The sequence below is a fragment of the Pterocles gutturalis genome, unplaced genomic scaffold (genome assembly GCF_000699245.1).
Source record: "Pterocles gutturalis isolate BGI_N339 unplaced genomic scaffold, ASM69924v1 scaffold3985, whole genome shotgun sequence".
NCBI classification, from domain to species: domain Eukaryota; kingdom Metazoa; phylum Chordata; class Aves; order Pterocliformes; family Pteroclidae; genus Pterocles; species Pterocles gutturalis.
The window spans coordinates 1,679-28,914 of NW_010143172.1; the positions used below are offsets into that span (position 1 = coordinate 1,679).

At 42.3% G+C, this 27,236-nt stretch overlaps 3 protein-coding genes across 8 annotated transcripts; 1 reads left to right on the forward strand and 2 right to left on the reverse strand.

The window, feature by feature from the left end:
* The first annotated feature begins 611 nt into the window (after positions 1-611).
* Positions 612-10,330, forward strand: NFYA (nuclear transcription factor Y, alpha). 6 transcript variants are annotated; one of them, XM_010084610.1, is made up of 9 exons: positions 644-732; positions 2,380-2,463; positions 4,700-4,846; positions 6,118-6,249; positions 6,887-6,992; positions 7,454-7,620; positions 8,414-8,587; positions 8,946-9,047; positions 9,847-10,330. In XM_010084610.1, the coding sequence occupies exons 1-9, from the start codon at positions 658-660 to the stop codon at positions 9,898-9,900; spliced, it is 1,041 nt and encodes a 346-aa protein (XP_010082912.1). In that variant the 5' UTR covers positions 644-657; the 3' UTR covers positions 9,901-10,330. The 6 variants fall into 6 exon arrangements, with proteins under 6 accessions (XP_010082915.1, XP_010082916.1, XP_010082912.1 ...); XM_010084608.1 differs by having other exon boundaries at positions 658-732; positions 2,377-2,463; XM_010084611.1 differs by lacking the exon at positions 2,380-2,463 and having other exon boundaries at positions 658-732.
* A 4,637-nt stretch (positions 10,331-14,967) lies between these two features.
* On the reverse strand, positions 14,968-21,312 carry LOC104469886. Its single transcript, XM_010084616.1, is given in 9 exon segments — positions 14,968-15,012; positions 17,820-17,939; positions 18,357-18,409; positions 18,653-18,835; positions 19,761-20,012; positions 20,015-20,095; positions 20,432-20,491; positions 20,494-20,744; positions 21,269-21,312. Coding segments are annotated over 9 exon segments (1,089 nt in total).
* A 1,854-nt stretch (positions 21,313-23,166) lies between these two features.
* Positions 23,167-27,133, reverse strand: LOC104469885 (triggering receptor expressed on myeloid cells 2-like). The gene is made up of 4 exons (XM_010084615.1): positions 27,094-27,133; positions 24,188-24,532; positions 23,778-23,838; positions 23,167-23,383 (listed from the first exon to the last, which is right to left on the reverse strand). Exons 1-4 carry the CDS (start codon positions 27,131-27,133, stop codon positions 23,167-23,169), a joined length of 663 nt encoding a protein of 220 aa, XP_010082917.1.
* Positions 27,134-27,236: the final 103 nt, after the last annotated feature.

Consider the following 27,236-nt stretch of genomic DNA (forward strand, 5'->3'; position numbering starts at 1 on the left):
ATATGTGTAGGCAAGGGTCCAAGAAATGAAAGGCAGTGGAAGAATGGAAGCGGTGAGAAGTCTCCTGGCTATTTTCAAAATATATGAAACTAAGAAGAGAAGAAAGAGATAGGAGGAGGTTGTGCTGCGTAGTTGGGGAAGGAGCCATGGTTTCACTTACCTTTGTTGAATTCTTGAAACGTAGTTTGGTTTTACACCTAAACTTTGTATTTTGTGAGGGTTTTTAGCAATAACACCTCTCTCAACCACCAGTATGCGGTGTAGGCAACTGTGTGTAGCCCAGAATACACAGACTTGACGGGTAAAACAGGAAGAGCAACAGGTTCATAGCTTCGATTTGATTCACTGAAGATAATGACAGAATTGAGATTGACATACTTTTTGCTTCTCAGTCAAGTTGTGTGTTCTTGAAATTAGAATTCTAGTTTTGTTACTCAATGAAAGCTAGGTGACATGATGAAAGAGGTCAGTCCTTGATTAAAGAGTGGCTTTCACTGTGTGATTCTGACCTCAGGGTCAGCAGAGGGTTTGCTTTTCAGCTACTGTAAGATAATACTCATCTTCAAACCTGGGGACAATAATCACATGCTTTTTTAACTTGTCTTGCCAGATCCGCAGACTGAGGTGTGCCTTCTGCCCTGCTGGAGCTGAAGCACTATGGAGCAGTACACAGCGAACAGTAACAGTTCCACAGAGCAGATCGTTGTGCAGGCTGGACAGATTCAGCAGCAGGTATGGAAAGTGATAACGGGTGAACCGGCACTGCCAGCGCTGAGCTACAAATCTGTTTGTACTTTTCAGAGTTTCACAGAACCAGCAAGATGCTTCATGATACTGTCTGGATGTGTGTTTACCTGACTTCTGTCACCTGGTCAGTGATCTGAACTGACTTGAAGTCAGAGTAAATATTTAAAAAAAAAAAAACTTTAAAAATTAAATTAATAAAGTTGCAGGTATACAAGTTACCAATTTCAGAGCAGTAGGGAGTTTGCAAACTGGTAGTGGCATGAGGAAGTAACAAATCCTCTCTGAAAGTGGAGGAAACAGAATAGTAATACAAATAGGCAGTTGTCCACAAGGGACAATGTAGATTCCCCCCATAGAGAATTTCTCCAGCTTTCTCAAAAGAAGTATTTATTGATATCCTTTGTTTTAGAACTACAGGTGGATCAAACAAACACACAGTACAGGAATTGCAGCAAAACATGTAGCTTTGCATGAATTCATCCATTCCAGAAATAAGTTTCTAGTTGATGTTATAAAGTACAGATGAGTAGGGCTGGATTTTTTTAAAGGGTTTATAGATTCTCACTGTTGTTAAGCTTCACCGTTCAGATACAGTAATGCATTTTCAGATGAGCTGTGCTGGTGCTGAATGTTTGTCGCATCTTATGTTTGTTGTAGTTCAAGGCAAGAGGGGGTTCTTAGTTTGTCATGCAAACGAATGAACCAGTGGGTTATGTTTTCAGTGAGATATGCTTTGCTTTGCCATCAGCCTATTTCAGTGTTTGACAGCGGGGACTGGCTTCTTCCATTTAATTTAGTTGATTTTTTCATTCAGAACGAGATTGTACTTAAAAATTATATGTTAAAAGTTATCAAAAATACCTGCTTCCAGCAGATAGCCAAAAAGAAATTTGGGGTTCTTGACAAATTGTAGGTAAAAACATACTAAAAATGAAACAAGCCAAGGTATGTGCTCTTAAAGCCTGCGTTATATTTGACATGAAATGTTTTTTCTAAAATAAGTTATTTTAACAGGCCTGTTGTAGTACAGCTTTCAATAGAGAGATGTCCTTCATCTCCCAAATGCTAACACAGTTAACAGATTATTTTGGGACTCTTACTAAAGAGGCTAAAGATAGAAAAGGCTTTTAGATTTAACTGCTCTTGCAACCTCTCAAGATTGTCCTTCAAGGTCAGTGGTGGGAAGACGTTCATGCAGAGGCGCCATAGATGAAGCTTAGACCATAGTCATCTGTGCTGCTGCTCTATGCAGAAAGGAATGTATGGCTTTTATTGTCATGAACTAGTCTGACAAAAATCTGGAACGCCTTCACAGTAGGAAACCTGGGCAGTGAAAGGAAACATTAAGCAGAAAGGTTGCAGATTAAAACACTGAATCTCAGATTTTAAATTCTGCAAAGTAATCTCATGTTCTTTGTAAGTGATTCCAGTTTGGGATATTGAAGCCAGTCAGTATCATGTGCAGTTTTGTTGGTATTCCTTTCTTAGGTTTGCTAAATGTATTCACGTTCCTTATGTTCCGAGAGCAGTCTATGAATTTTAAATTCACGCTCTTCTTGCAAAGTGTCGTTGTCTCTTGTCAGAGCTGTGCATTTCCATGTTTCAAGCTATTCCTGTTCCTATTCCCAGCAGCAGGGTGGTGTCACTGCTGTCCAGTTGCAGACTGAGGCCCAGGTGGCATCCGCCTCAGGCCAGCAAGTCCAGACCCTCCAGGTAGTGGTGACCTCTCTAATTGTGTTTGTGAGCACTGCATGACTCTCACCATCGCCACGTATCTAATGCTGTGTTTTTGCCAGGGTTTGAAATAGGAACAGGAAAATTCCTCAGCAGTTGTACCTGTGCTTTCTGGTAGCTGCAGGGTTTTCCACAGAGAGTGTGGGATTATAGCTTTTCTTTGGATGTCAGGTGCATTCACTAATTCTGAAAGGGATAGTGGTAGAAATGAGACTTAAAAGGAAAAAACCACCAAGATGAGGAAGTAACAGTCAAGCGGTGTAACTCAGAGATTTCCTGTAGTTTCAAGGTTACATTTCTGATATCCACTGTGAGTAGTTCTGTGTCTTCACTACGTGAAAGAAAGACAGAGGTGGTGGATGAGCTATGGGCTTGAAGAGTGGAACTTTTTCACCTGTGAGTAAAAAGGGTGCCTTGGGACAATCTTGGCCTCTGTGGGACTGAGAGATCCAGTTTCTTATCCAGGAGAAGTACATATCCTAAGTACCTCACAGATTGGAAAGAAATGCAAGGTTATTTCAAACCCTGATTTGTTTCAATGTGAAGTATTTTCTGCCTTGCAAATTCCATTTCATTAGCTCACGTAGGAGGCTTTTAAAGGAGTTGATAAACCCTGCATAGCCGTAGCAGTTTAGTGGTGCCTTGTTCACTCGGGATTTTGGTTTCATTTTCTTTTTAATTCTTCAGAGGAGGGGAGTTCCAAGAGGCTAGAATGGTCTTTCGAGGTGTAAAGTTAAACACAGCATTTTATATGTTCACAGTTAAAATAGGAAAAGCTGGCTGACTTGAATTGCTTGGGTCACTGTGGCCTCCTGGTCATTGTTATGGGCCCCTTTCTTTTTTTTCTTTTTTTGGCTTGCTCTAATACATTAACAGGAATCCTGGAATGTATCACTTTTCTTTCTTCTTATTGGATATTGCACTGCTGACTGTGCTTCTCTGTGGCTGACATGAGCATGCTTATCTCTCTCTCTCTCCATTGTAATTCAAACCAAGTACTACTGATTTTTGTTAGGGATTTGTACGCAATAGTTACACAGTTGAGGAACAGAACAGTGTCGCAAGGGTATTAGGTGACCTGTAAAGTCACAATATTCTACGTAGGGCATTGATCACTGAGCTACAGCTGTGGTTCTTTCCGTGGATCTGTTAGCGTATCATTTACTCAGGTATTTGAACTATGCAAAGTGAAGCTTTTTTTTTAGGTAGTTCAGTGTGTGCTGAAAATCTGGACTGATGTTTAACCCAGTATCCCACAGCGGTTGAAGAGTAACCTTTTGTTACTGCGTATTCTTGAAATGCAGAAGTAGAAAACCCCAGAACTCAATGACTTTTTATCGTGTTGTGTTGCTCCTCTGTCTGAACAACTCCGAGCGCGGTAAAGAGTGATTACCTCGTTCAAAAGACTCGTTTTGCATTTAAGCCCTGGAGATATAGTATTTTCAAAGATACATTTTGGGGACTTAGCAGGTGAGGGTGTTTGGACAGAGAGGTTTTCCGCTTGGTTTTCTTTTCATGGGCCTTTTCCCTAGTGACCAGAGACATACCTGCTCCAAGAGTCCAGAGGCTTACGCTGAATTTATAAATCTGCTGTAAGCTTTGGCAGACCAAGAAGTAGCTGCTGCTCATTTTCTTTCACTTTTCCTTACTGAACTACATTTTGTGTTGTTACATTTATGATTTAACTTAAAAACCATGACGAGGTTCTCTAAGAACATCCCAAACTATATATCAGCTAGGAAACGGGAATGTTGTGAGCATGTAATTGGAGAGAGTTGGAGGTACCTCAGAATCTCTGCCAGATAGCTTGTGTAGAGCTTTCTCATTAGGAACCCCAATTAAAGATTAGTACTAGTGATGCAGATAACAAACTTTCTTTCATTACACTTTGCTCTTGGGCTGTGCATGAAGGTAGTTGTTGTGTCTGGAAAATGTAGCCATGCTTGTCCTGCTTTATTGCAATTAGATTTGGAAGTTTTGGTTAGACTGCAACAGAAAATGATAATTTACTAAATCCACTAGCATGTCATGGAAAAAGGTTTAGAAGCTAAAGATATTTGATGCTGGTTACGAACCCAGGTTAGTGGCTGTTGCTCAGTTTCCCTGGTCACTGCATTAAAATAGGTAAACGTTTAGCCTCCTGGTCGCCATTTCAGTTTCTGGCTTCACCTCACCAGCCTTTTTCATTGTTCTGTTTGTTTTTCCTCCTGTTCCCCAGGTCCAGGGTCAACCGCTAATGGTCCAAGTGAGCGGAGGCCAGCTGATCACGTCCACGGGCCAGCCCATCATGGTGCAGGCTGTGCCCGGGGGTCAGGGCCAGACAATCATGCAGGTCCCGGTCTCTGGAACACAGGGACTGCAGCAGGTGAGAGAACCTTAATTTTATTTAAGATAAATTGCAGAAAATGCACTGTGATGTTCTCACTTTGTCAGATAGTACGTTTGCCTCAGAACTCTTAAAATAAACTGGGCAAAGGTGGTTCTCCAGCTATGGATCTGGCTGTGAGCTCCGTGTTAAGAATGCAATGAAAATTCTTTGTGTATTTGATTTTTGTTCTTTATGGGATGGTGCAAATCTTGTAGATGAAGTCCGTTAAAAATACGGCTGGAGTTAGTTTGGGGTTGTTGTTGTTGGTTTGTTGTTATTTTATTTTAACTGATCCTTGCAGTATAGTTGGTGATCTACTCAATTTATGGCTCAGAAAGAGGATTTTTTAATATTTATGTAAGAAAGCTTGAGTGACCCTAGTGCTTTAGTTCATCTAATATGCGATGGCTGAAGGTGAATTTAAACATTTCCATTGCACAGAAAGTAATACCGTAGAAGGTATAGAAAATGGATTTTATTAGAAGCAATTATTTTGAAATATTTGTCTAAAAGACAGATTTTAAATTTCAACAGGCGCTTGAAGTGTGTTCCTCAAAAGCAAAGGGAAGAACTGTGACAGTGGTGTAATGAAAGTGTTGTAGTGATTTGAGAATGGGATTTAGGAATCAAGTTCAGCACAGTCCAGGAAGGCATATTTTGTCTCAGTGTTTTGAGAGGTTTATTTAGTGTTAAAAATTCTTTTGTTGAAAAACAATTTATTTTGTGTTAGGTTCTTTACAGTCTGGGTGTTGGAGGAAAATCCATAAATGAGTTTTTAAGCTTCAAACCATATTCCAGTTCCTCTTTTTTAATCTGAGGAATGTTCCACATTGGTGGAAAGACTTCTCTGCAGAGCTGAAGACAACTTATATGTATCCAGGAGTACTTTTGTGTGCTGGATAACTAACACTCTACAGATATCTTAAATCTTAGGTGAAAGAGGAGAAGAGGACTGAGTATTATTATTCCTAGTTTCGTGTGAATAATTTATTTCTTTTGACTGTTTTGTTGTGTAAGCAGTACAGAACTGCTGGGGCATGATGACACTAGCATGTTATGTTTCCTCTATTCTGTATGGTTGTGACTGCTGTGTCACAGAGAGGAATGAATTAAAACTCTTCATTTTAAAATGGAAAAAGAGAATAATCAGTGCTTTCTTTTTCTTTGCAACAATAAATCATCCTCGGAGATGATTTGGTAATGCTAAGGCCAAGGAGGGACAAATAAGAGGCATAGTTAATGTTCCTTTCTGACTCTTTCTTCCACAGATTCAGTTGGTCCAGCCAGGTCAGATTCAGATTCAAGGTGGGCAGGCTGTGCAGGTACAGGGGCAGCAGGGCCAGACCCAGCAGATCATTATACAGCAGCCCCAGACTGCAGTTACTGCTGGCCAGACACAGGTAACTGCACCAGCATGAAAGAGTTTTCTTGAGAGGAATAGGAAGAGAAACTTGACAAATGATGTGGTTAAGTAAAAAAAAGGAAAAAAAAATTAGAGGAATTATTAATATTGAGGAGAACTTGAGAATAAATTTCATGTTTTTGTAGTGTTTTCATCCATAACTCTGGGGCAGAATACATAGATTGCATGTTTTTATCCATTGTGTTTCTGTATTTTATTGGTTCATGGTTGGTTTTGTCTATTTGTTGCAAGTTGACAACATGAAGTATTGCTAATTTCATACTTGTGCCATTTTGTGAAATAGTCTAGTCATACCTGGGTTTTTTGCTGATTCTTTTGTTTAGGACCAAAATTAAATTTCTGAGTAGAATAGTTTTTCTCTTAACATATTCATAGTGAGGCAGGAAACCTAGAACTTGTTTCTTTCAATATTAAATACTACACTTAGAAATACGTGCTTTAGGTGTTTGATCTACAGATCAGTTGGTTTGTGCTCCATTCTATTTCTTGATGCTGGTAATAAAGCAAAAGAAATAGATGCCTGAAACACCTTAAGTACCATGTGTTATTTCAGGAATTGTAAAATTTGAAAAATAAGCAATTTGTAAAGTTACTGTGTTCTTTGTTTTGTTTAGACCCAGCAACAAATAGCAGTTCAAGGACAACAGGTAGCACAAGCAGCTGAAGGCCAGACCATAGTCTATCAGCCAGTTAATGCTGATGGAACCATTCTCCAACAAGGTATGAGCTTTGGTGTGAAGAGAGTCAGAACTTACCTCTTTTTTTATTGCCTTGTAAGTCAAAGAAAACATTGAGTTTCAATGCTAGTAGTGCTGTGAGTGCTGTGATACAAATTGTTGGCATAGGGAATGGAAGAGGAGATGTTTATGTTACTATACAGGAATTCAGTCTGTGGTTCTTTCCACTGAAAATTAAAAAATGGCTCTTTTTTTGGCAAGGGCTATTAGAATATTAACACTTAAGTTTACTTTTACACTGGGATTTTTGTGCAGATACAGATGCAAAAATAGGAAGCATGAGGTCATGGAATTTAGTTACTCACTTGCAATGCTTTTCTAAATCTTTTTGCATGTTATTGAAGGATGAATGAGTGAAAAACAGAAGTGGGACTAATTGTGTTCCCTTTTTGTGTGCGTGTTTTTGGTTTGTTTGTTTTTCTTTTGTGTTTTATTTTCTTAAAGTTACAGTCCCTGTTACAGGCATGATCACCATTCCAGCAGCCAGTTTGGCTGGAGCACAAATTGTCCAAGCAGGAGCCAACACCAATACAACCAGTAGTGGACAAGGGACTGTCACAGTGACGCTGCCAGTTGCTGGAAATGTTGTCAATTCAGGTGGAATGGTTATGGTATGTATTTAACTTCCCATTGATATTTTTAAACGTTGAGTTTTAAGATGTCTCTACAGAAACTGTTGTCTGAGACTCATGTCACCTTAATACGGTCAGTCATCTCAGTAGCTACCATTAGTTTTAAATTTTAAACAATACAAGTTTTCAGTTTTAATGGCCTGTGTCCTATTGCCATCTATGTATCCTGTACTTTCTTTCTCCCACAGCAGATTATTGAGTTCAGAAATCTAGACACTGAAATTCAAAATAAGCTGCTAACTGATGAGCAGGGGTTTAAAAAGATTGAATCAACTATTGCTTTTCTTGAGGATCTCTTAGTATTTGTCTCTGATTCATAAGAGGGCTTTTTCTGCCACTTCTTTCTTTGTAGTGTGATGCCTTTTAACTTGAATTTTATTGTTGGTCCCCACTAGATGTCAGCAGCTCTACAAGTAATATTTGCTTATGAAATGCAGTGAAATTATCATATAAATTAAATAAGTGATAACCAAAAAGAAAAGGAAGCAATGGCCATGTCCTCTATGCTTAATTGTAGAGCAAGCAGTAACATGGTCATAGAATTACATATTGTATTGAGATTTTAGCATAATCAGAAAAAAACCCCAAGCACAACTGATACATAATTGACTTGTTTCAATGTGTGCTGCAGTTTGAGGACAACTTTATTACTCCTTACAATTTAAGTAGATGCTTTATCTGAACAAAACCTAAATACCTTCCATTTTAACTTTTTTTAAATTCCTTTAAGTTCTGTGATAGAAGGACTAAAAACACCTTGTTCTCTGTACAGATGGTACCCGGAGCTGGATCAGTACCAGCTATCCAGAGAATACCTTTGCCTGGAGCAGAAATGCTGGAAGAAGAGCCCCTCTATGTAAATGCCAAGCAGTATCACCGGATCCTTAAGAGGAGGCAGGCACGTGCTAAGCTTGAAGCAGAGGGAAAAATTCCCAAAGAAAGAAGGGTGAGAATATGACTTGGATCTAATACACGGTTGCTCTACAAGAAAGGCAGAGAAAAGCACCTGTGCTGGAAAATGAGGACTGGAATCTTACTGTCCTTCAATATTTTTTTGTTCTTTTTTTTCATTAATAAGCTACGTCAGAGTAATTTTTTTCAGTCCCTTGGTTGTAATCCTGCTTCCTTTACATGCTTTTGATTGTTGAATATGTATGTAGTTATATTGCAAATGGGCATTTACTCTGAAGGGGGAAGGATGAGGACTTGGTAGGCTTTTCTAGCGGTCAGGAATTTCCCCAACTGAAAGCACTGACCTAGAAATAGTGGGCTGGTCTCTCATTACCTCCTTCTTATTGTTGCAGAAATACTTGCATGAATCTCGGCATCGTCATGCCATGGCCAGAAAGCGGGGAGAAGGTGGACGTTTCTTCTCACCAAAGGAAAAAGACAGCCCTCATATGCAGGTAAGTAGAATTTAGTCTGTTCTTTGGACAATTGTCGCTTTCAGTTCTTCAGAATACACTTTAGAGATGTCTTTGTATTGTTTTGTTTGTTCTTTTTTGGTCTAGGCTGCTGTCCTTTGTCCCTCACGGACTTCGAATTTATGTTTCAGACATTGTAAAGAAACCTTCTGTCTTGTGGAGAGCAAGTGTCTACTTGCCTTGAGGAATTAAATAATAGTAATATTGATGCAAATTTATTCAGGTTTTTTTTACAAGCAGAGAATGCTTGTATTTGTCCTAAGAAATACAGTCTTTGCAGCCTTTCTGGTTGCATACCAGAGGTATTTTTTTAGGGCATGAATTAAAGGTAGAGACACCTTATCTTACATCTGATGGAAAATTTAAAATGTGAATATCAGATTCTTAACTTCATATTGATTTACATTAAAAGTGCAAGATAGGTTTTCGAAGGAAGGGACACAATAGTGTAGAATTAGCAAATTCTGTTGTTGATTAATGCTTTAAAGCACTCCCTTGGCTTTAGCAGAAGAATATTTCTTATTCTGAAGTGGAATCCTTTCCAAATACTAGACCAGTATGAGGTCTTCCCTACTACCACAAACAGCACATTACTAGGAACTATTAGGATTTATATATCACATTCTCTTAAACTAGCCTGTAAAACCCAGGAAAAATATGACATGTTTAGAGATCAAGGGAAGGGGCAGGCATATCCTCTCTTGATAGAGCTGTGTGTGATTGGCTCTGCTGGTATGGAAAAATCGTGAAGTTACAACATGATATGTATTTGTGTCTGTAGGATCCAACTCAGGCCAATGAAGAAGCAATGACACAGATGATCAGAGTCTCCTAACCACTGCTTAAAGAAAAAAAATAACTGACTACCCGTCCCTTCTGCAAGTCTCTCCTACCTTTCCAGTGTATCAAGCAAGTCTTTCAGTGGGACAATCGCCATATCGCAGCCTATCCTTTTCTACAGAACAAGTACCACATTTTCAGTATGTGGTTGAGATTTTAACTGCAGTTGACTCAACAAATAGGAACTTAACAAACTTCTTCATATACTCTTCTGATCCAGCGCAGGGATTTCAGTGTCTGACTGCTTGTGCTTTTTTTTTTTTCCCTCTCTTTTAAACATCTCTTGCATTAAGATTGGCCATGGGTGAGAGTGTGCCACTGACTCAGTGATCAGCAATAACTCCGACGTGCTGAAGCAGGGCCAGCAAAGACCTCTTGGAGTTACGGCCCTTCTGTACAGAGACATAATCCAGTTTATAGCAACCGGTACTGACCTGGCTACACTACAGTACTTGTGTTTTCCCAGCAGAGATTTATTATTTCCATCCACTCCTTACACCTTTGGACTTCATTGTCAGCTGAACAGTTCCCTGTTGTTGCATCTGCACTTCTGAAACTGACAGAAACTGAAGGGGGTTCTTTTAAGTCCCACCTTGTAAAATAAACAGCAAGCTCTTCTCTGGGAAAAGTTCAGCCACCCAGTCGCAATGATAGAAGTATTTCAAGACAATTACAGGACTTGATGTGTTGTGTATCTGTTCCAAGAAGTAAGAGGGGAGAGGGCGATGTGGGGATAAGGATTTAATTAGTAAAAGCAATCTCTTGGTGTTTTTTGGTATGTTTATTGCCAGTAGTTGTTGCGTTGGAAGAAGAGTGGATGGTAGTCTAAGAAGGATTAAAACTTCTAAGTGAGTATCTTCCAAATGATTTTTTTTTTTTTTAAATCTTCCTTCTAACCTGCCAGTCCACTGCATGGTTCCTCCAAAAGACACAAAATCTGCAATCTCAGAGTGATAGCACTTGACCGTCTTTGTGATGGTGTTTCTTGATGTCCGTTTTAAATCAGTTCCATGATTCTCTCATTCCACAGAGTGAGGGATTGTTTCATGACAGCAGAAGCATAAGGCAACTCAGCTCAGCTCATCCTGATGTAACTGAAGGATTGTTAAAGAAATGAAGGCTGATGTTGATGAACCTTTCAGGCTTTTTACAGACTATCCTCTTTAAATAAAAAAAAAAGCGGCACTTAACGAAGGAGGACTGTTACATTTTAAAAAATGGATTTTTTTCGTGACCTGTAGCTGGCTTCTGACAGAGTGTCTCGACAAAACATTACAGATTTTAAGCTTGCTTCATTCTTACTAATTTGAAACTTGGTGATGGAAGCTGTAGTTCAGAAGTGTTTTAACAGGTCTCTTCCCATCCTGAAAAAGTTTTACTGGCTCTCTGTGTATCACCTGCATGCTATAGTCCCATCTCTTCCAATTTTTGTGTTCAGTAAAACATCAAACTGCCTCACAGCAGGTAAGCATAGGATTGGAAATACAGCCAGGCATTGTCATTGAGCTGATCATGAACCTGAATAGGTAGAGTAGCAGAGGGTGAGGTGTTCTTGAGGAAAGCATGCAAGGATGGGAGAGAGTGGTTTAAATGCAGTGAACTCTGTTTTCAAGTGACAAAAGTAAATGCAACTTGAAAAATACAACCCATGTTATCTCTCTTCTACGTTTTTCCCATTTACTGAAAGCTTATGGCTAAGTGCAAACTGGAGGAGAAATCAGCAAGTTGTAGAAGACTGGGAGGATACAAGAAGACAGAGCCTTGAAAATTCAATTTTCTTCGGATAAAAGAGAAGAATACTAGACCTAAGAGTATGAGAAGATGGGAAGGAATGCAAGAGGAGGGAGCTGAAATATGGAGAAATGTGTTAGATTCTACATTGCCAGCAAGTAATCTTGGAGGAAGAGTATGCCTGTCTGGATACTAAGGATGGCAATGTTTAGGTCGGCCATCTGCGGAGGTGTGTAGCCAGTGAAAGAAGCAATGCAGATCTGGTGTTTGTAGATAGGCAGCTGGATTTTCTAAATCCAGTTCAGTTCCCTTTCTTTATGAATTTTTAGTTCTGTGTTCTTACCACAGCTGACACGGTGAACTGAAGCTGAGAAGGAAACTGTTCAACACACAGTGACACCTGCAGCTATGGCAGGAGGTGCAAATAAATCTTTCGGTTTTGTCTTAAATTATATTAGTAATCTAACACTCTGCTCCCAAATCTGACATTAGGATTTTTTTCTAATGATTCAAAAGGCATTTGTTTACCTCTGTTGCATTTATGGCATCTTTGGTGCCTTTGGTTGCTTCCGCCTTAATATACTTGGCCAATGAGAGCATGGTGCTTCTTTTCTTCAGTTGGCGACTATGAAATCCTCACCTAGCATTTCTTGTGAGGTCACCCATTTCAGGAAATGTGTACCTCTCTTTTTAGTGAAGAAATAACAAAAAATTTGCGTTAGTTGTATTTGCAGCATTATTGTAAATATTTTTTTTTAGATCATCTGTACATTTTGTCAGTGGAGTATTCATGTGCTGGTGGAATATTTCTGTGCTGGAGTAAGACAGCCCCTCTGTAACATTTCTGCTCTTCAACTGATGGCTAATCTTTAGAGAACCCCCTCTGAGAGTTGAAAGTTAGGGAAGCAAGGTTATTGCTCTGACATAGGTTTTTTTTTTTAAAATGAATTATTTTTTTTTCCTTGAAGAAATCGTAAACTTCTTCAAAACAGCTAGAACTTTTTTCCCAATAAGCCCTTCATCTATAGGTTCTCTGATCCGTTGTTGTAGAATGTGTATTAAGACCTATGGATTTGTGTTACATAGGAAGTCTTATCGTTAATACTTTAGTGATGTGAAACCCTGAGTGCTACTGTCATATTTTTTGATTTGCTTTGGATTATGTGTATTCACTTCTAAAAGTAGTGTTTGCTTGGTGAGATTGGAGTTATCGGTCAACACCATGTTACCAAAAAAGTCTTTCTTTTCCTGGGTAAATTTGTTAAATTGGAGACATCGTCAAGTTCAAACCTCTCTAGTAACTAAATGAAATTTTTTTGTGGATTGGCTACACTTGAGTAAAAAACTCCACTTTGGGAGTCCATAAAAGAGTGGATGAGGATAAAAGAAGAGGCTCGGGGAGAATGAGAAACATGGTCGATTGTCCCAGAGAGCACTGGAGTGGCGAACCGATCAAAAACCAGTTCTATATGAGTGTAAAGAATGGGATGCGGAAATGGTCCTCAAGTGATGCTAAATGGCTTTAAGGCCTTGCATGTTAAAAAGGGGGGAGGGGGGGGGAAGAAATTCTTTTCTTTGTGAGTGGGTGTGGGAGGGTACTGAGATTAATGTAAGGCAAAGTTTGTATATAGTTAAAAGTTTCTAATTTTTTTTATATGATGCATTTTTTCAAGTGTATTTTGGTCTTTAATAGATGCAATTGTAAGTACTGTGTACACTATCCAGATAATAAAAATTTCTAAACCGAGAATAAGCTTTGACTCTGTTTTTCAGACTTTCTGCTTTTTCCAGTCAAGCCGCAGCAGTGCCATGGAGCGGTGAGGAGGGAGCAGCGAGGGCTGGTGGTGGAAACACCAAGGCAGCTGGCAAGCTTTCCAGCCCTCTGTGAAAGCAGAGAGGAGAAGGGGTATCCTGGGGGGTGGTTGGGTGTGCCTCCTACTCTGCTGCTGTGTGGGGAAGGGCCCTGACATCTTGGCGTTCGTCTTGTCTCTTTCTCCATCCTGCCACCTTGCCTGATGGGAGCGCTCCATCCACCCTTGAGGCCTGGCTGCTGGTGAGTGCTGGAAGCTGATTGGCTGAGGGAAGCTGGGGTGTTCCACCATGGACACCTCTGATTGGCTGGTGTAGAGGGCCTCCATCTTGTCCTCCTGCTCTTCCCCACAGGCTGAGGTGGTGCCTCAAGATGGCGGCTGTCGGGTGGTTTGCGTGGAGGAGCTGGGGGCTGTAGGGAGGATGGAAGGAGGCCTCGCCTCAGCTCTGAGCTCGGGAAAGCTGCTGTGACCCTCCTGGAGCTGGGTGATGGCCTCACTGAGCTGAGCAAGGGAAGGAAGGCTGCTTTGAGCTGGCCAGTGCTGCTCTCGTGTGTCCTCAAGTGTGGGGAAGATGTTCAGTGAGTCTGAGCTCAGAGGAAAGAGGAGGCGTGGCAATTATTGTTTGAAATAAAAATTACAGTTCTAATCATTAAGGAAAATACGCCTGGTAGTCACACTGTGTCCTGTCCATAGCTAGCCAGCTCCTGGATCTCCGTCGGCGTAATGCTCAGCGTGCCTCGGTGACATCTCCGTCTCGCTGCAGGAGTCATTGCATTGGGTGGTTATCCTGGGAAGGCCACGCACAAGAATCCGGTGATGATACAGAAGCTGCCCTGGAGCACAGGGCGCGTCCTATGGGTGCAGCGATGGAATCTGTCCAGGGTTGTAAGAGGTGACAATGTTCATGTTACCCAAATGCTCTTCTTTCTGAGACATTAACTCCTTTAGATTCTTGGTTACCTTCCAGGAAGGTGTTTCCAAATTCCCAAGGATCATGTCGTCATCTTTTTTTGGCCAAATATGACTGAATGGACACCCTTAGAGCTTATTTCTTGTGTTTTGGCACCAAAGGAAGTTTTCTTAAGAGGATTGAGCAGGCTTTGAGAGGTTTAAGAGACAGTCAGTACCCATGTCTGCGTGCTAATCCCTCCCAGGCATGCTGCTCTTCCACGCACGCTGCTCAGGATCTCTCAGCAGTGTTGCAGCTTAAACATTCACTATGATAAACTAAATACTTTTATCGAGGCTGAGGTCCCTCACTGTTAGGCAATCTGTGTGTGTTATCAAGTAGTTGGACATGATAGTGTTGTTGAAACGGTTCCTGGGTGTGTTTACAGTTTGCAAAACTCTTTGGGTTAAAAGCAGCCACATAAAAAAAGCAAAATATTCTGTTCTGCGTACTTTTTTTTTTTTTCCTGTGTTCTTGGGATAGGCACTGTTTCAGAAGGGACACACTGAGCTCATGTCACATGTGAAGGAACCGTCATCGCTGCTGGAGTCCTGGGGGCCTGGTTTTGCCCTCACTGGTGCTGGTAGAGGTTGAAAACCCGCACGAATATCATTAGCTGGCAATGACCAGAACAAAAAAAGGCAAGTTTTACACCACACACTGTTGTTTCTTTCTCCTGCCGCTGGGTGCCTCAATGTATTTTCTAAGTGAACCCACTTTACACCATCCATACAACAGCTGGGGAGCACGGGATGAGTTTGCATTCAGCCACACTGAAGCGGTCCCAGTGCTCCAGTTGGAAACTGGTGTGTGCTTGGAACAGCAGTTGTGATGGGGTGTAACCCTAGAGCCTGTGGCAAGCGTCTGAATTTGGGGAATGGTGTCCCCAGAGGTGACACCCTGCAGCAGATGGTTCAGAGCATCCAGTCAGCTCCTGCTGTTTTCTGAAGATGCCTTTTTCCCCTCTGCTGAGCGTATGGGATGGGGTCTAACGCAGACACTGTTGCTGTGTTGCAGATCCACCGGCTGGCAGAGTGCTCTTGAAGAAAGCTGGCCTGGTTTGCCGCCACTGCGTTGCTGGCAGTTTTGCAATCGTAATGAAATGCTGGAAGTGTGGTTGTTGGCAAATAGAGCAGAATAAATCCTCAAGGACCTCACAGCTGAAGATCCGTGAATGCAGAAGAGCATGAAGGGCAGTTGCCCCAGGGAGCGAGCAAGCGTTGTAGGGCTGGAGGGAATGCCCTCTGCACCTAACAGGTTATCTGATTATAAAGCCCCTCAGATATTGATTTTTACAGCTTTTTGCTTTATTCTTAATTTGAAATTCTTTCCAGTCCCCTAACAAGAACAGAAGCAGACTAATTTAAAACACTTTGGAGAGAAGTTCCTCTATCTGCTAATCTTGGGCTAGTCACGGTTGCCAGGATCTTGTCCTTTATGGCTTAGTTTTCCTTTCTGGTAATTAATATTTTGCAATTGCTGGGCACGGGAGAGAAGGTAGGCAGGAAGCTGAGAACGATGGAGCAGGTATTCTAAGGTGAATAGAATTAATAAAATTTTTTACTACTAATGCGAAGCATGTAGGGTTGGTAAGCTGGGTTTTCTCTTTGGGTTCTTCATGCTGATTCTTTGCTGATTCTTTGTACTTGGAGGAGTTAGACACAATCATTTGTTCCAAAAACCTTCTCGTGTTTCAGAGACTTCCAGAGGAAGAGGAAAGTTATGAATGAGTTGAGCAAAACCAGCAAAGATCTGAGGCCCTCAGAACTTTTACTTGGATGCCATTGCACCCAGAGGAGGAATTTAGGCATTCAAAGTTTTTGGTGCTTTCAAACAGGTTAAATAAGGAGTTGAATTTATATATTGAAGCCTATTATGTTAACTGTTCGGCTTTCCTGTTCTGTGTCCTTTCAGACCTTAATGTGGTCCCCACACCAATGGTTTTGACATCTCAAAAATGACCCAAAGCACACAGGTGTCAGTCATTAATTCTTTCCAGAGTTGGTGAATGCAGTGGTGATCAAAAAAAAAAAAAAAAAAAAAGGAAATAACAGTATGCAAGAACAGAAAATGGGAAGTTGGGACAGGAAGTAAAGGATGGAGTTATGCAAGCCTGTTTAGGAAGCCAGAAATTGATTTCTTTAGCTATTATTATGGGGGTTTTTTCTACTTTTATTTTCAGACAATTTGCAATGGAGGGACAAAATAATATCGGGTATATGGGAAAAAGCCTGCTCTCATGTATCCCCATCAGACCAGTCAGGAGAATTTCCTCCTTCTCTCCCATCTTCCTCTCTCCCCTGCACCCTTCAGAAGTGTACCAGTGCTCCCAGGCAGAGTAGAGTTTCTATGATTTATGGATGTATTCTTCGCCTTTTCGTGTTCCTTTCCTCCCATGCCACCCTAGGTTGGAGTTGTCTTGCAGTCTTAATACCAAAAAGTTAAAGCCATTTTTATATCATATTCAGCATCCTCAGGCTCTAACTCACAGAATTAAGGTTAAAATCTCAGTCAGATGAATTCGGGGATTTTTTTCATAATCCCTAAAGGAAGTTTGCATATATCACCGTGATAACAGCATTCAGTAGTTTCATCAAAATGTGTGTAATTTATAATACGAGCTGGATTTATACTGTAGCATGGGTGTGGCATTAATAAACAACAAGCACCAAAGGAAAGGAAATACAAAGTTATTTGTAAAAATAAATAAAGAAATTGGGGTATAAATTCTGTACCCATGGATACTGTAACCTAGACAAATATTTTTCAACAAGACCCTTGTTCCCTAAAACCTGTCAAGTGCCTTACTTGTCTCTCTGAAGTCCATGACTCTGGACCACTTTGCTGACTTGGACCGTATCAGAGAGGACGATAATTAACATTTTATCCAGGAGTGTTTCAGTGAGCTGTTGAAAGTCTAAAAGGAAGCGTTGTGTTTATGTATCTCCCAGCCCTTTGGCTGGGGCTTTGTATCAGTTGCTACCAGAGAGAAGAGTTTCCTGTGTTTGGGTTTGTAGCTGCCTGTTGTTTAAAAATAGAGCAATTTGGGAAAAAAAAAAAAAAACAAACAGATGTGCCATAACCTTCCACTAGATTTGCTTACCAATAGCTGAATTATGATGCTGTACTGTTAGAAAAGTCTGGTTATTTTGTCAGGGATGTGCCTCATCCTTTCTGCCTCACACCCCACGTGCATCCAGCTCCAGCAGCTGCTTACAAATGGATTTTTTTCTAAGTACCATTCAGCAAAATTTTGCAAATAAGCCCAAGTTTTTGTGCTGCTTTCTTTAGGTGGACCTGTTTTTCTCTTTTCAGTTCCAGATTGTGGAGTTGTGGCTCTGAAGAGAACAGTAGCATGTTCCACAGACCCTGGGGAAACCGGATTGCCTGGGGGTTCTGGAGTGTGGAAGAAAACTTCTGTACGTTGCTGTATATAACATCTTCAGGCTTCGTCTGAGGTTGGTGCCTTATGACAGCACATATTGCATATATATCATTCAGTTCCCCATCTGACATTCTACTTGCTTTGTTTCTTCCGTCCTTCTGAGAAACCAAGGAGAATGAGAAGTCAGAAAGCAACTCAGCATTTTTTGCTTCTGAATATTCATCTGCAACCACAAATGGTCTCTGCTTGTATCATGAAATTGGGGAAGAGGGTGCATGGGCAAAGGGAATGTGGGCTCAGAGAAGTCTAGGAAACTTCTCTTACACAAAACTTCACTTCCTCAGGTTTAAGGGACTAAGTAGAAAGATGCAGCAACAGTTATCACACTAAATATTTAGGGTGATTGCAAGTGGCAAAGTTTTCCTTTGGTGAGAATCTTTGGTGATGTCACCAAAGATTCAAGGCCAGTCAATTATCAAAATTATATATTCTATGATTCTAACACAGAGCCTTGTCTCTGCATGACAGAGATCAAACAAAGCACCAGGAATGTGGGATTTCTGATGGTATCTTACCTGCAGCGCTGCTTGGCTCAGAGCAGGGTGTCTGCCAAAGTCCATCCCTTTTCCTGCCACGAAGGACAGAATGTCCTTAGAGTGTAAAACCACACCTTTACCTTTTCCTTGTAAAACCCACTACCCCCACTGTCCCTTCCCTGCCATATAACGCACATCTTGCGTTTCACTCTCAGCTCGGTCTCATCGCCTCCCTGGACGATGATGGCTGTGAGCAGACCTTCCTTATGTTCAGGGTGGTGGGACAACAAGCTGTAGGGGCAGGAAAACTAGACGAGAGGATTAGGGAGCTTTACCTGCCCTTTTCCTTCTGATGTAAGCGGTGACGAGGGGTATAACGGTAGCAATCAGAGCAGCTGTAGGCAGGAAGGCACTCAGCACCATGAGACCATAGAGAGTCCTGCAGGGAAGCATGATGCCTCCATTGCCGTTCACACCACCGGAGGTGACTAGGTTAATTTGGGAGGAGATTTTTTTGTCTTTGAAAATGAATTATGGTTTCAGGATAAAAATTCAGCATGCAAATATCACCCCTGCGGTCTCTAAACAAGGGTGGTTCCATGAGGTCAGTACTGATCTACAGAGGATCCATCCCAGCTGTATTTTCTTTGGTGCTTGGCAAGCCTGGGGAATACTCGGGAGCTTGAATTCTCTTCCTGCAGTCATTTGCAATGCTACCAGAGTTCAAAGGCATCCCTCAGCAGGATGCAGTAGCCCTTCTCGTGGTCTGGCTTTGATCAGGATCATCAATAGGGTCACCTTTGATCAGAGCTGTAGTAACTCTCGTCTGACACGCTGTGTTGGTTAGTTGGGATTGGTCTTGGGCTGGTCTGCTTGTGCAAAAGGCAGAGTCATCGCAGCATTGCATGGGCCATGTAGTTGTCCCTTTTTAACCAGGTAGAAAGGAAGAACACAGCCAAGCTGAGCATCTTCAGTAGAGACCTTACCTAGCACTCCTGAAACTATCAGGAACCTTCTACAGCTTTTCATGGGACTTGGAGAGGTCAGACCTGACTCTGCAGGGAAGAAGGGGAAGCCTCTTTCTGTGTGTGTGAGCACATGCTTCAGTTCTTTGTCACGCTGCTCCTCAAATCCCGTGGTGCATCCAGAATGAGTCTTTGTTTGTTACCTCTGCTCCTTACTGCTGTCATCCGTGAGGCTGGCGACATCCCCCTTCTTAGTGGGAAAACAAACGGTGTCTGAATCCCATTCCAATTTTCCCCTTGGGGAAAAAAAAAAAAGAAAAAAAGAAAAAAAAAACCCCAAGAAATTCAGGAATTATCTGGGTCTCGGGAAATTTCCAGGCTCAGGAGGGGGCTCTTTAACACTGACCTGTAATCTTTCTTGTTAAGTGGTAAGAAATTGCTGACTTTTAGAAGATCGTTGATTCTTTGATTAACTCACCCAAAACTTCCAACATGATCCTATTGAGTAGTTTGTTTCTCCCCTGGAAATGGCTCTCAGGATGATATTCTCCTGAGTCATTAAGTCAGAGCTTTTTCGGCCACACTCTAATCATTTTCCATGAGAAGTCATTCATCATTTCAGTCCCTTCTGCTTTAACGATACTTTGATCAGAGTTATCTCTGATAATAGCTTGACATCTAATTCGGGACACCGTTTTGCACCAAATAAAATCCTGAAGTTTCCCGATTTGACCGTCACAGAATAGGAGCGATGGAGGGACAGGGAGCTGCTTTTTTTTTTTTTTTTTTTTTTTGCAAGTAGCCTCACAAGTTTATTTTTCATTAATACAATCTTACAAAATTGTATTCATGGTTTTTGATGGTAATCTGTAAAATATTGATTATTTTCTTTTTTTTTTTTCCTTTGAAACTTTTTGATTTCATATGGCAAAAATAATTTCCTGGCCACTTCTGCCTCTAGATACATACGGGTACATATTGTGATTCTGTATTGAGCTATATAATAGAGTTTTACCCTGTCCTCGACAACCTCTGGTGAGATCTCTGTAGATACAGTGTTTTGCTGTGAAACAAAAATGGAAATGACACATGGTTCTTGATTTATTTTGGCTGTCTCCCACCCAGTGCACTGCTGACCTCAGAGCTCACCCTCAGGTGAAACCACTGGCTGTATTCTTTGCAGCAGGACATTCTTCAGACCACCCCACGCCAGAATCCTCTCTTCAAAGTCCTGATCGCAGAAAACCAGCCACGTCCAAAGTCTATCAGGGCACGGTTAAGCTGAATCCTTTCTTCTGAAGGGGAACTCAAGGCTAAGACTGGACAAGGTTTATCTGACAGCTCCTTGCACGAAAATTTCTTCTCCTGTAAATTCTTGTGCACATCATATGAGCAGTTTGCTCTGGAGGACTCTCCCTCCGTATGCAGAAACACTTGCGTGTCCTCTCCTGCCATGCACGATTTTTCCAAAGAAAGAAGAAAATTGATGCTTCGACTGAGTCCCAGCTTAGTATCCCGGTTTTTCTTTCATTATACCACTGGGACTCTCATGCTGGGCCTCTGAGAAGAGTCACTTAACTCTGCAGGTTTGCCTAAATAAACATCTATGCTTAGACTTCGTGCTACTACCCTTGTTCCATTTTTATTCCTATCGTTCCTCTCTGTGGCCTCAGTATTTATTTGCAGTAAGAAAGCAAACAGCAGCTAGCCTGTCTATGACAATAGCTCATCTGTGACTTATCAGGAGAGAGCAACAAGCACAGATTTTTTTTCTCCTTGTGTGCTGGGTGATTTCAGACTGAGAATTTTGCAATACTGGGAGAGAAAAATCTCAAAAGGGCAAAGATTGCCAAATGTCCTGCCATGAAGTTCAGTTTCTGGACAAAATACAGAACTACTATAAACAAAAATGAGAACCCAAAAGCTTGTATAAATAAAACAGAGAGCATCTTGTTCCTAGGAGAAATGAAGAGTCTCTGTGCCTTACCTGGTAGTGCCAGCAACAGCAGCAGGGCTGGAAAAACCCCCATCCTGAAGCAAAAAAAATTGCACAGAGGAAAAAAATGTATCCCAGAGCTGCTCTATTACAGAGAAATTCTCTGTTGCAGGGGAAGCTAACTTCCTCTGTCACTTGCAGTCGTCTGCTGCCTGGAGTGATGATGCCAGTTTGGAATTGCTGAGAATTATCTTTTAACCACAACCCTAATATCACTTCTTGGGTGGGAATTTTACTGTCTGCTTTTTTGTTTTAAATATATTCCTGTCTAGATAGCCGTATTTATCATCAGGCTGTGCGGCTGGCAATGAAATGGGCATTTTTGATCCCCAATGCCACCTTGACATACTACAGAGCAGCTTTCCGTTGGATGCATTGGTCTTTACTGCTGCTTTGGACTTACCTCCAGGTTTGATATCCCTCATTCCCAAAGCCCTCGTACAGGGGTGGAGAACCAGCCCCCTGGCATCACAGAGGCAGCGGATGGCCCTCCCTGAGCTCTCTCGACAGGTCGGAGCTGGAACAAGGACCCAGATCTCCTGGTTAGAGCTGCGGTTCCCTTGTTTTATAGCACATTCAGCTGGGTACCACAGCACCATCCAGCAATACTGCAGCTGGGTTTGTGTTAGTACAGCTGCAGTGGTGTGCGACTGTGTACGGGCTAATTCACCCTCTGGAAATAAAGGAAATTAGTAGAGCACAGCCACGCATTGCCTGATCTGGTTTGGGGATCTGAGATGCTCTTTCTGCATGATACCATATGGAGCTGGCTGGATGTGCCAACCTCCCAGCTGGCTCAGAGCATTTCTGTGCGTTATAAACACACCAGCATGTGATAAGTGTTCCCTCTTTAAGTGACGTATTGGGATCTGGTGTACTGTGGCTCTTTATCATGAATCCACACCGAGTCCAACAATCAGTTTGATTTTATTGAGCTTTGCAGGCAGTGCAGGGAAAGAAGTGTGAATGCCCTTTTGGGTTTGGGGTCTTCCTGGAAGAGCTAAATGCAGCTTCACTTTGGGGAGTGATGAACAATGGTCACATGTTGGTTACATCCCCTTGAGAGGGCAGAAAAAATACAGGGAGAAATAGAGTTATTGTTTTTTTTGTAAAATCATTTGAGAAATGAGGAAGCTGGCTCACATGTAGACCTCCCATAGACATTTCTATTTTGTTCTGCAGTTCCTTGTGCCTTTCCACAGTGACTGTTCACCAAGCATCCTTGCTGTCCAAGGCAATCTTCATCTTGAAAAGACAGAATCTCTCACCTGGCACTGCTCTGAGATGACATGAAGTTGATGGGTCTCAGTTCAGACCCTGGTGGAATGCTACTGAGGATGAGTATCTGGAATAACTGCCTGGTGGTGTGGTGCAGCTGCTGGCAGCGAATGCAGAGGAGAGCAGAGCATTGCATTGCCAAAAGTGTGTCAAAAGCTTCAGTCTTTAGCGAGTGGATTTGAGACAGAACAATGTCTTTCCATTTTTACATTATGTGGATGTGTTTGTGAATTGCTCAACACACAGTTGTTGAGAGCTGGGGGAAAACTGCGCAGAGCTCTCTCACCTTTACCATGCCTGTGTAAGAGATAAGTCCGTGATGGATCTCTTGACAGAAAGACTTCATATTCCTCCTCTCCCCCTGGCCCTCAATCCCATCCTCTTCCATTAGGTTCAGGGGTCGCTGGCAGCATCTTTTCCATTCAGTTGCGTTGGAAAAAATTGGTCAGCACCAACGAGAAGAGGTGGTAGATGGTAGTGTTCCTTCTCTAGAGTGATAAGTTCATAAACACCTATGTTTAGTAGGCAATCCTTTTTTTGCAGCAGGTGGCAAAGCTTTGCCTGCAAATACCTGATGTTCGTTTCCCTGTGGATTCCCTGTGGTCTAGCCCTAAGCGCTGCTCTCCCAGGAGGGGCTGATTCCATCGTGTGCAAGGTCACCAGCGAAAGGGACGACCCACTGCTCGTTCAGGTTTGGGTTCTTCTGCTCTCTTCCTCTGCTCTTCCTGCTGTTGCCAATGATAAAGATCAGCACAGCCACCATGAATTTAGTAACCAGGAATCCAGCAATGATATAGAAGATGGTGAAATCCGCTTCGGGAGGGATGCTATGGGGAAGCAAAAATACAACAACAAAGCTTAGCCATGAAGGGGATGGTTTAACCCTTAAAGAAACTCTGGTAGGACACATTGTGAAGATAGTAACACCTCCTACAACATCCCTGCCTGTGCACAGCAGACCCTGGGCAGTTAAAACAACTGTAACAGGTTTTAACTGCAAGACCTCGCACATGGATAAATTATGATCTGCAGGAGTTGTTTTGCGGGGCACTGAAATGCTGCATTTTCTGGATTAGGATAAAGATGCTGTTTAGAAACCACAGAGCAGCTCTGAGAATTGTCATGGATTAGGAAGAGGTAGAGACTATGTGGTGGTATTCCTCTCAGTTAATCTGGTTTAGGAAGAGTAGAGATCCCAGCGTGAGGAGTTTTATGGCTTACCTGGAGATGCTCTGCACAGCACTGGGCTCCTCTGGCATCTGGGTCTCCAGGACAGCTACAGCTGATGGGAGAAACAGAACAGTTGGGTTCACAGATGTTTCTGAGTGATATTCATTGCTGTCACCAACACCAGTGCCCCAGCTAGGCATGGATAACCAGTGTGAGGCTGGGCACTGGGCTGTGTGCTGGAAGATTAATCTGGGTGGCAGTAAGGGGATGACATGCGTTAGATGTCCTGTAACAGTGAGGCCATGTTGCTGTAAATCAGGAACTAAAAAGAGGCAATAAAACACAGTACCTCCTTAGAGTAAGACAAAAGTAGATATTTACTAACGTGGGGCATCTGCAAACACAGGTGTAATTTAAGCAGGAACTCAGAAACTCGTGAAACTCAGAGCCCCAGGACATACCTGTCAGCACTTCCACCTTCACCTTCCTCAGGCTGGTTGTTTCCCCCAGGTAGTCAGTTCTGCACTGGTACAACCCAGCATCCTTCTTCTTGAGTCGCTTCATGGTCACTGTCAGGACCCCGTCGTGGATGTTGTCACTGATGGAGGTGGTGCCGTTCCTGTTCTTTAGGAAGGGCAGCCAGAAGCGCCGGGCGCTCACCACGTGTTGGCACGTGGTCTCATCGATCTGCTTGCACCAGCTCTTCTCCCTCCACCGCTGCTGCCAGGGGTTGTAGGTGCAGTTGATAGAAATGGTGTCCCCCTCCATCCCGTACACCACAGTGATGTTCTCTGCAGCGCAGGACGCTGGGAAAGGAGGAGCAAGCAGTGAGCTGAGTCACTTTCATATCTCTCCCTTAGCACTATGTTTATCCTAAACATCATTTCTCTCTTTTTGCTACTCTAGTGCTGGCTGCTGGCAGCTGTAGGGCTGTTACCTGTCTGCGTCCCCCATGAAAGATCCAGTGTGCTCAGATTCAGAGCCTGGGTTCACATTTTCTTGAACTATGTCATGATCCCTCTGCCTGCTGGTTATTTGGCTCTTGCCAGGCAGCTATTCTTGTTGGGGAGGGGGACTGAGGGAAGGAGAAGGTGTCAGCTTCATTAATATTTGCAGATTTTCTGAAGCTCAGGAAATGTTGGTCCTTGCTTTCCCTTCTGGTCTTTGTGGTGGCTGCTCTGGATTGCAGTCTGGAGCTCAGCCACATCACACTGTCTGTAATCGTTGGGCTCCTGCCCAGTAAGGGGAAGCAGTTTGTCAGCACAATTAGGGGATTAAATAGAAACGTGCATTTTCCTCTGGTCCCGAGCAGCATGAAGCTAGGCATTCAGGTAGATTGAACTGGCATCAGGCAAGCTGTCTTGATTTTTAAAAGCTCTTTTTTACAAGGCAGCTCATAAAAACATTACTTGACCCAATAATGAGAAATTATTTCTGGGTAACTCTCATTAGACCGCTCTTTCTGTAACACCCCTGCTTTGCAACATCCATCCTGCTTCCTTGCATACAGCTGCAGCACGGCAGCTTGCTTCAGGTTTTGACTTTGACCTCAGCCCTTGCTCTGATATTCATAGATGCAGATGTGCCTCTGGAGTACCCTCCAGAAAAGGTCCTTTCCAGTAAATGACGATGAAGTTTATCCCCATTTTAAGGCTTTTTACGCAGCAACGTACAGAAGCAACACAGCCCTGGAAAATGCTAGAATCAAAGTGACACCTACAAACCAGTGTCCAGCTAGCTGGTTAGCAGTTTACTTCTTAATCTCTCTCCTAATTTCTAAATCCAGGGTTTTAGCAATTTTTTTCACCCTATCTTTTAATACCCTACTAATTTTGGTCATGTTGACAACTGGACTTTGGCTGCTTGCCTTTTTTTCTTTTTCCTCAGTTCCTTATTTCTAATTTCCATTCCTCTTTGCAGTAGGCAAAGGCAGAAGGGACAGTCTGAGCTATTAATACTTCCAGAGAGAAGTGCAGCATGGTGTTCGTAGAAATCTGTGCTTCTAGTGAAAAAATTCAGGGATTAATGCCTTCTGTGAAACCATAAGTAATGATAAAACAGAAATAAATTTAAAAATAGGCTGTTGTGAGGACTTTGTGCTGGCTGAGCCTTTTAATAACACTTCTTAAAATAATTTCAACCAGTCTGGGTGAATTGTATACTAAAAAAACTGAAGGTCTTTCAGGCTTGACTACAAGGCAGCATAAAAAATGGATCTGTGCTCTCCAAGTATCCAACAAATTTTTATCCTGATCTGTTGCTGCACTCATTTGTTCAGTCACCGCTTACCTCCAGTCTAGTCCTGCACAATCCCTCCAAATGTTTGAACTCCCTCTCCTATTTCTCTTGTGGACCCCTCCTCACCCACAGCTCTGCCCCTTCCGTTCCTGGAATAGCCCCAGGGTTTTGTTTTTGTTTTAAATAGCCACAGCATTGAAAAAAAAAAAAAAAAAAACCTCTTGATCAGAATCATGGCGTTTATAAAAATTTGCTGATGCCCCTGCGGAAAACTTTGTGTCATTATCTTTTCAACCCATTCTGCTGACAGGTGATTTCCTATTTGTGTTCCTCCTCCCTTGTTGTGTGCTACTGAAAAATAGTGGACTTTTTTTCCAAACTCATTCAGATTTTTGGGACAGGTTTCTGTGCTCCCAAAGCCTGAATCTGTTGCCTTTCTATGCACTGCTGCAAGTGTGTGGGATCTCCAAAGAGTGGCCGGAGAGAGAAGGCTGCTGGCTGGGTCCTGTGCCTTGTTTCTCATTTCAGATGAACATTGATTTCCAAGCTGCAAATAGCCAAGTGCCCAAGATTTCAGAGATGTCCCCTTCATTCAGCTTTATTCTCCTCCTCTTGAACCCTACCTGCTGCAATTTACAGTCAAAGCCCCACAAATGCAAACAAACAGGGTTTTGCAATTTCACATTTCCCTCTGAGAAGGCACACAAGACTTCTGTCAACAGTGTTTCCTGTTCTGACTCGAGAAGATCCCTGCGAGAAAAGCCGAGCACTTGGATCGCCGCTGGCCCTTTGTTAAATTAAGAGAAAAGAGCAAACTCTGAGTCTGCCATCCTGCAATGTAACTGGGGAGGAAGAGTGGCTTGCAGAACTCCAGCTTCCTTCTGCTTGCATTGCAGCGTACCGACATGCAGTGCAACTCTTTATCCGTGGTAAGAGTTTGTATCAGTTTCCAAAGAACTGCTACAAGGAAGATGCCTTGCATCCGGACAAAGCTACCATGTGTCAACACCCATGCGGTCTGTCCCCATAGCTTTAGCAGTCATCTCATATAAAGTGCCAGCAGAGACTAAGTTCTGCACCAATCCTTCACCCTGTTAGCTGAAACCCAAGGCCACATACGCTTTCTTACCTGACAAGACCAAGAAGATGAGGTTCACGAGCTTCTCCATGTCAGCCGAGCAGCAAAGGGGACAAGAAAGGAGTCTGGAGAAAGAAGAAAAGGACTCTTGCCCAAGAGCAGCTTGCTTTTCCCCCCTCCTTGCTCTGACGGAA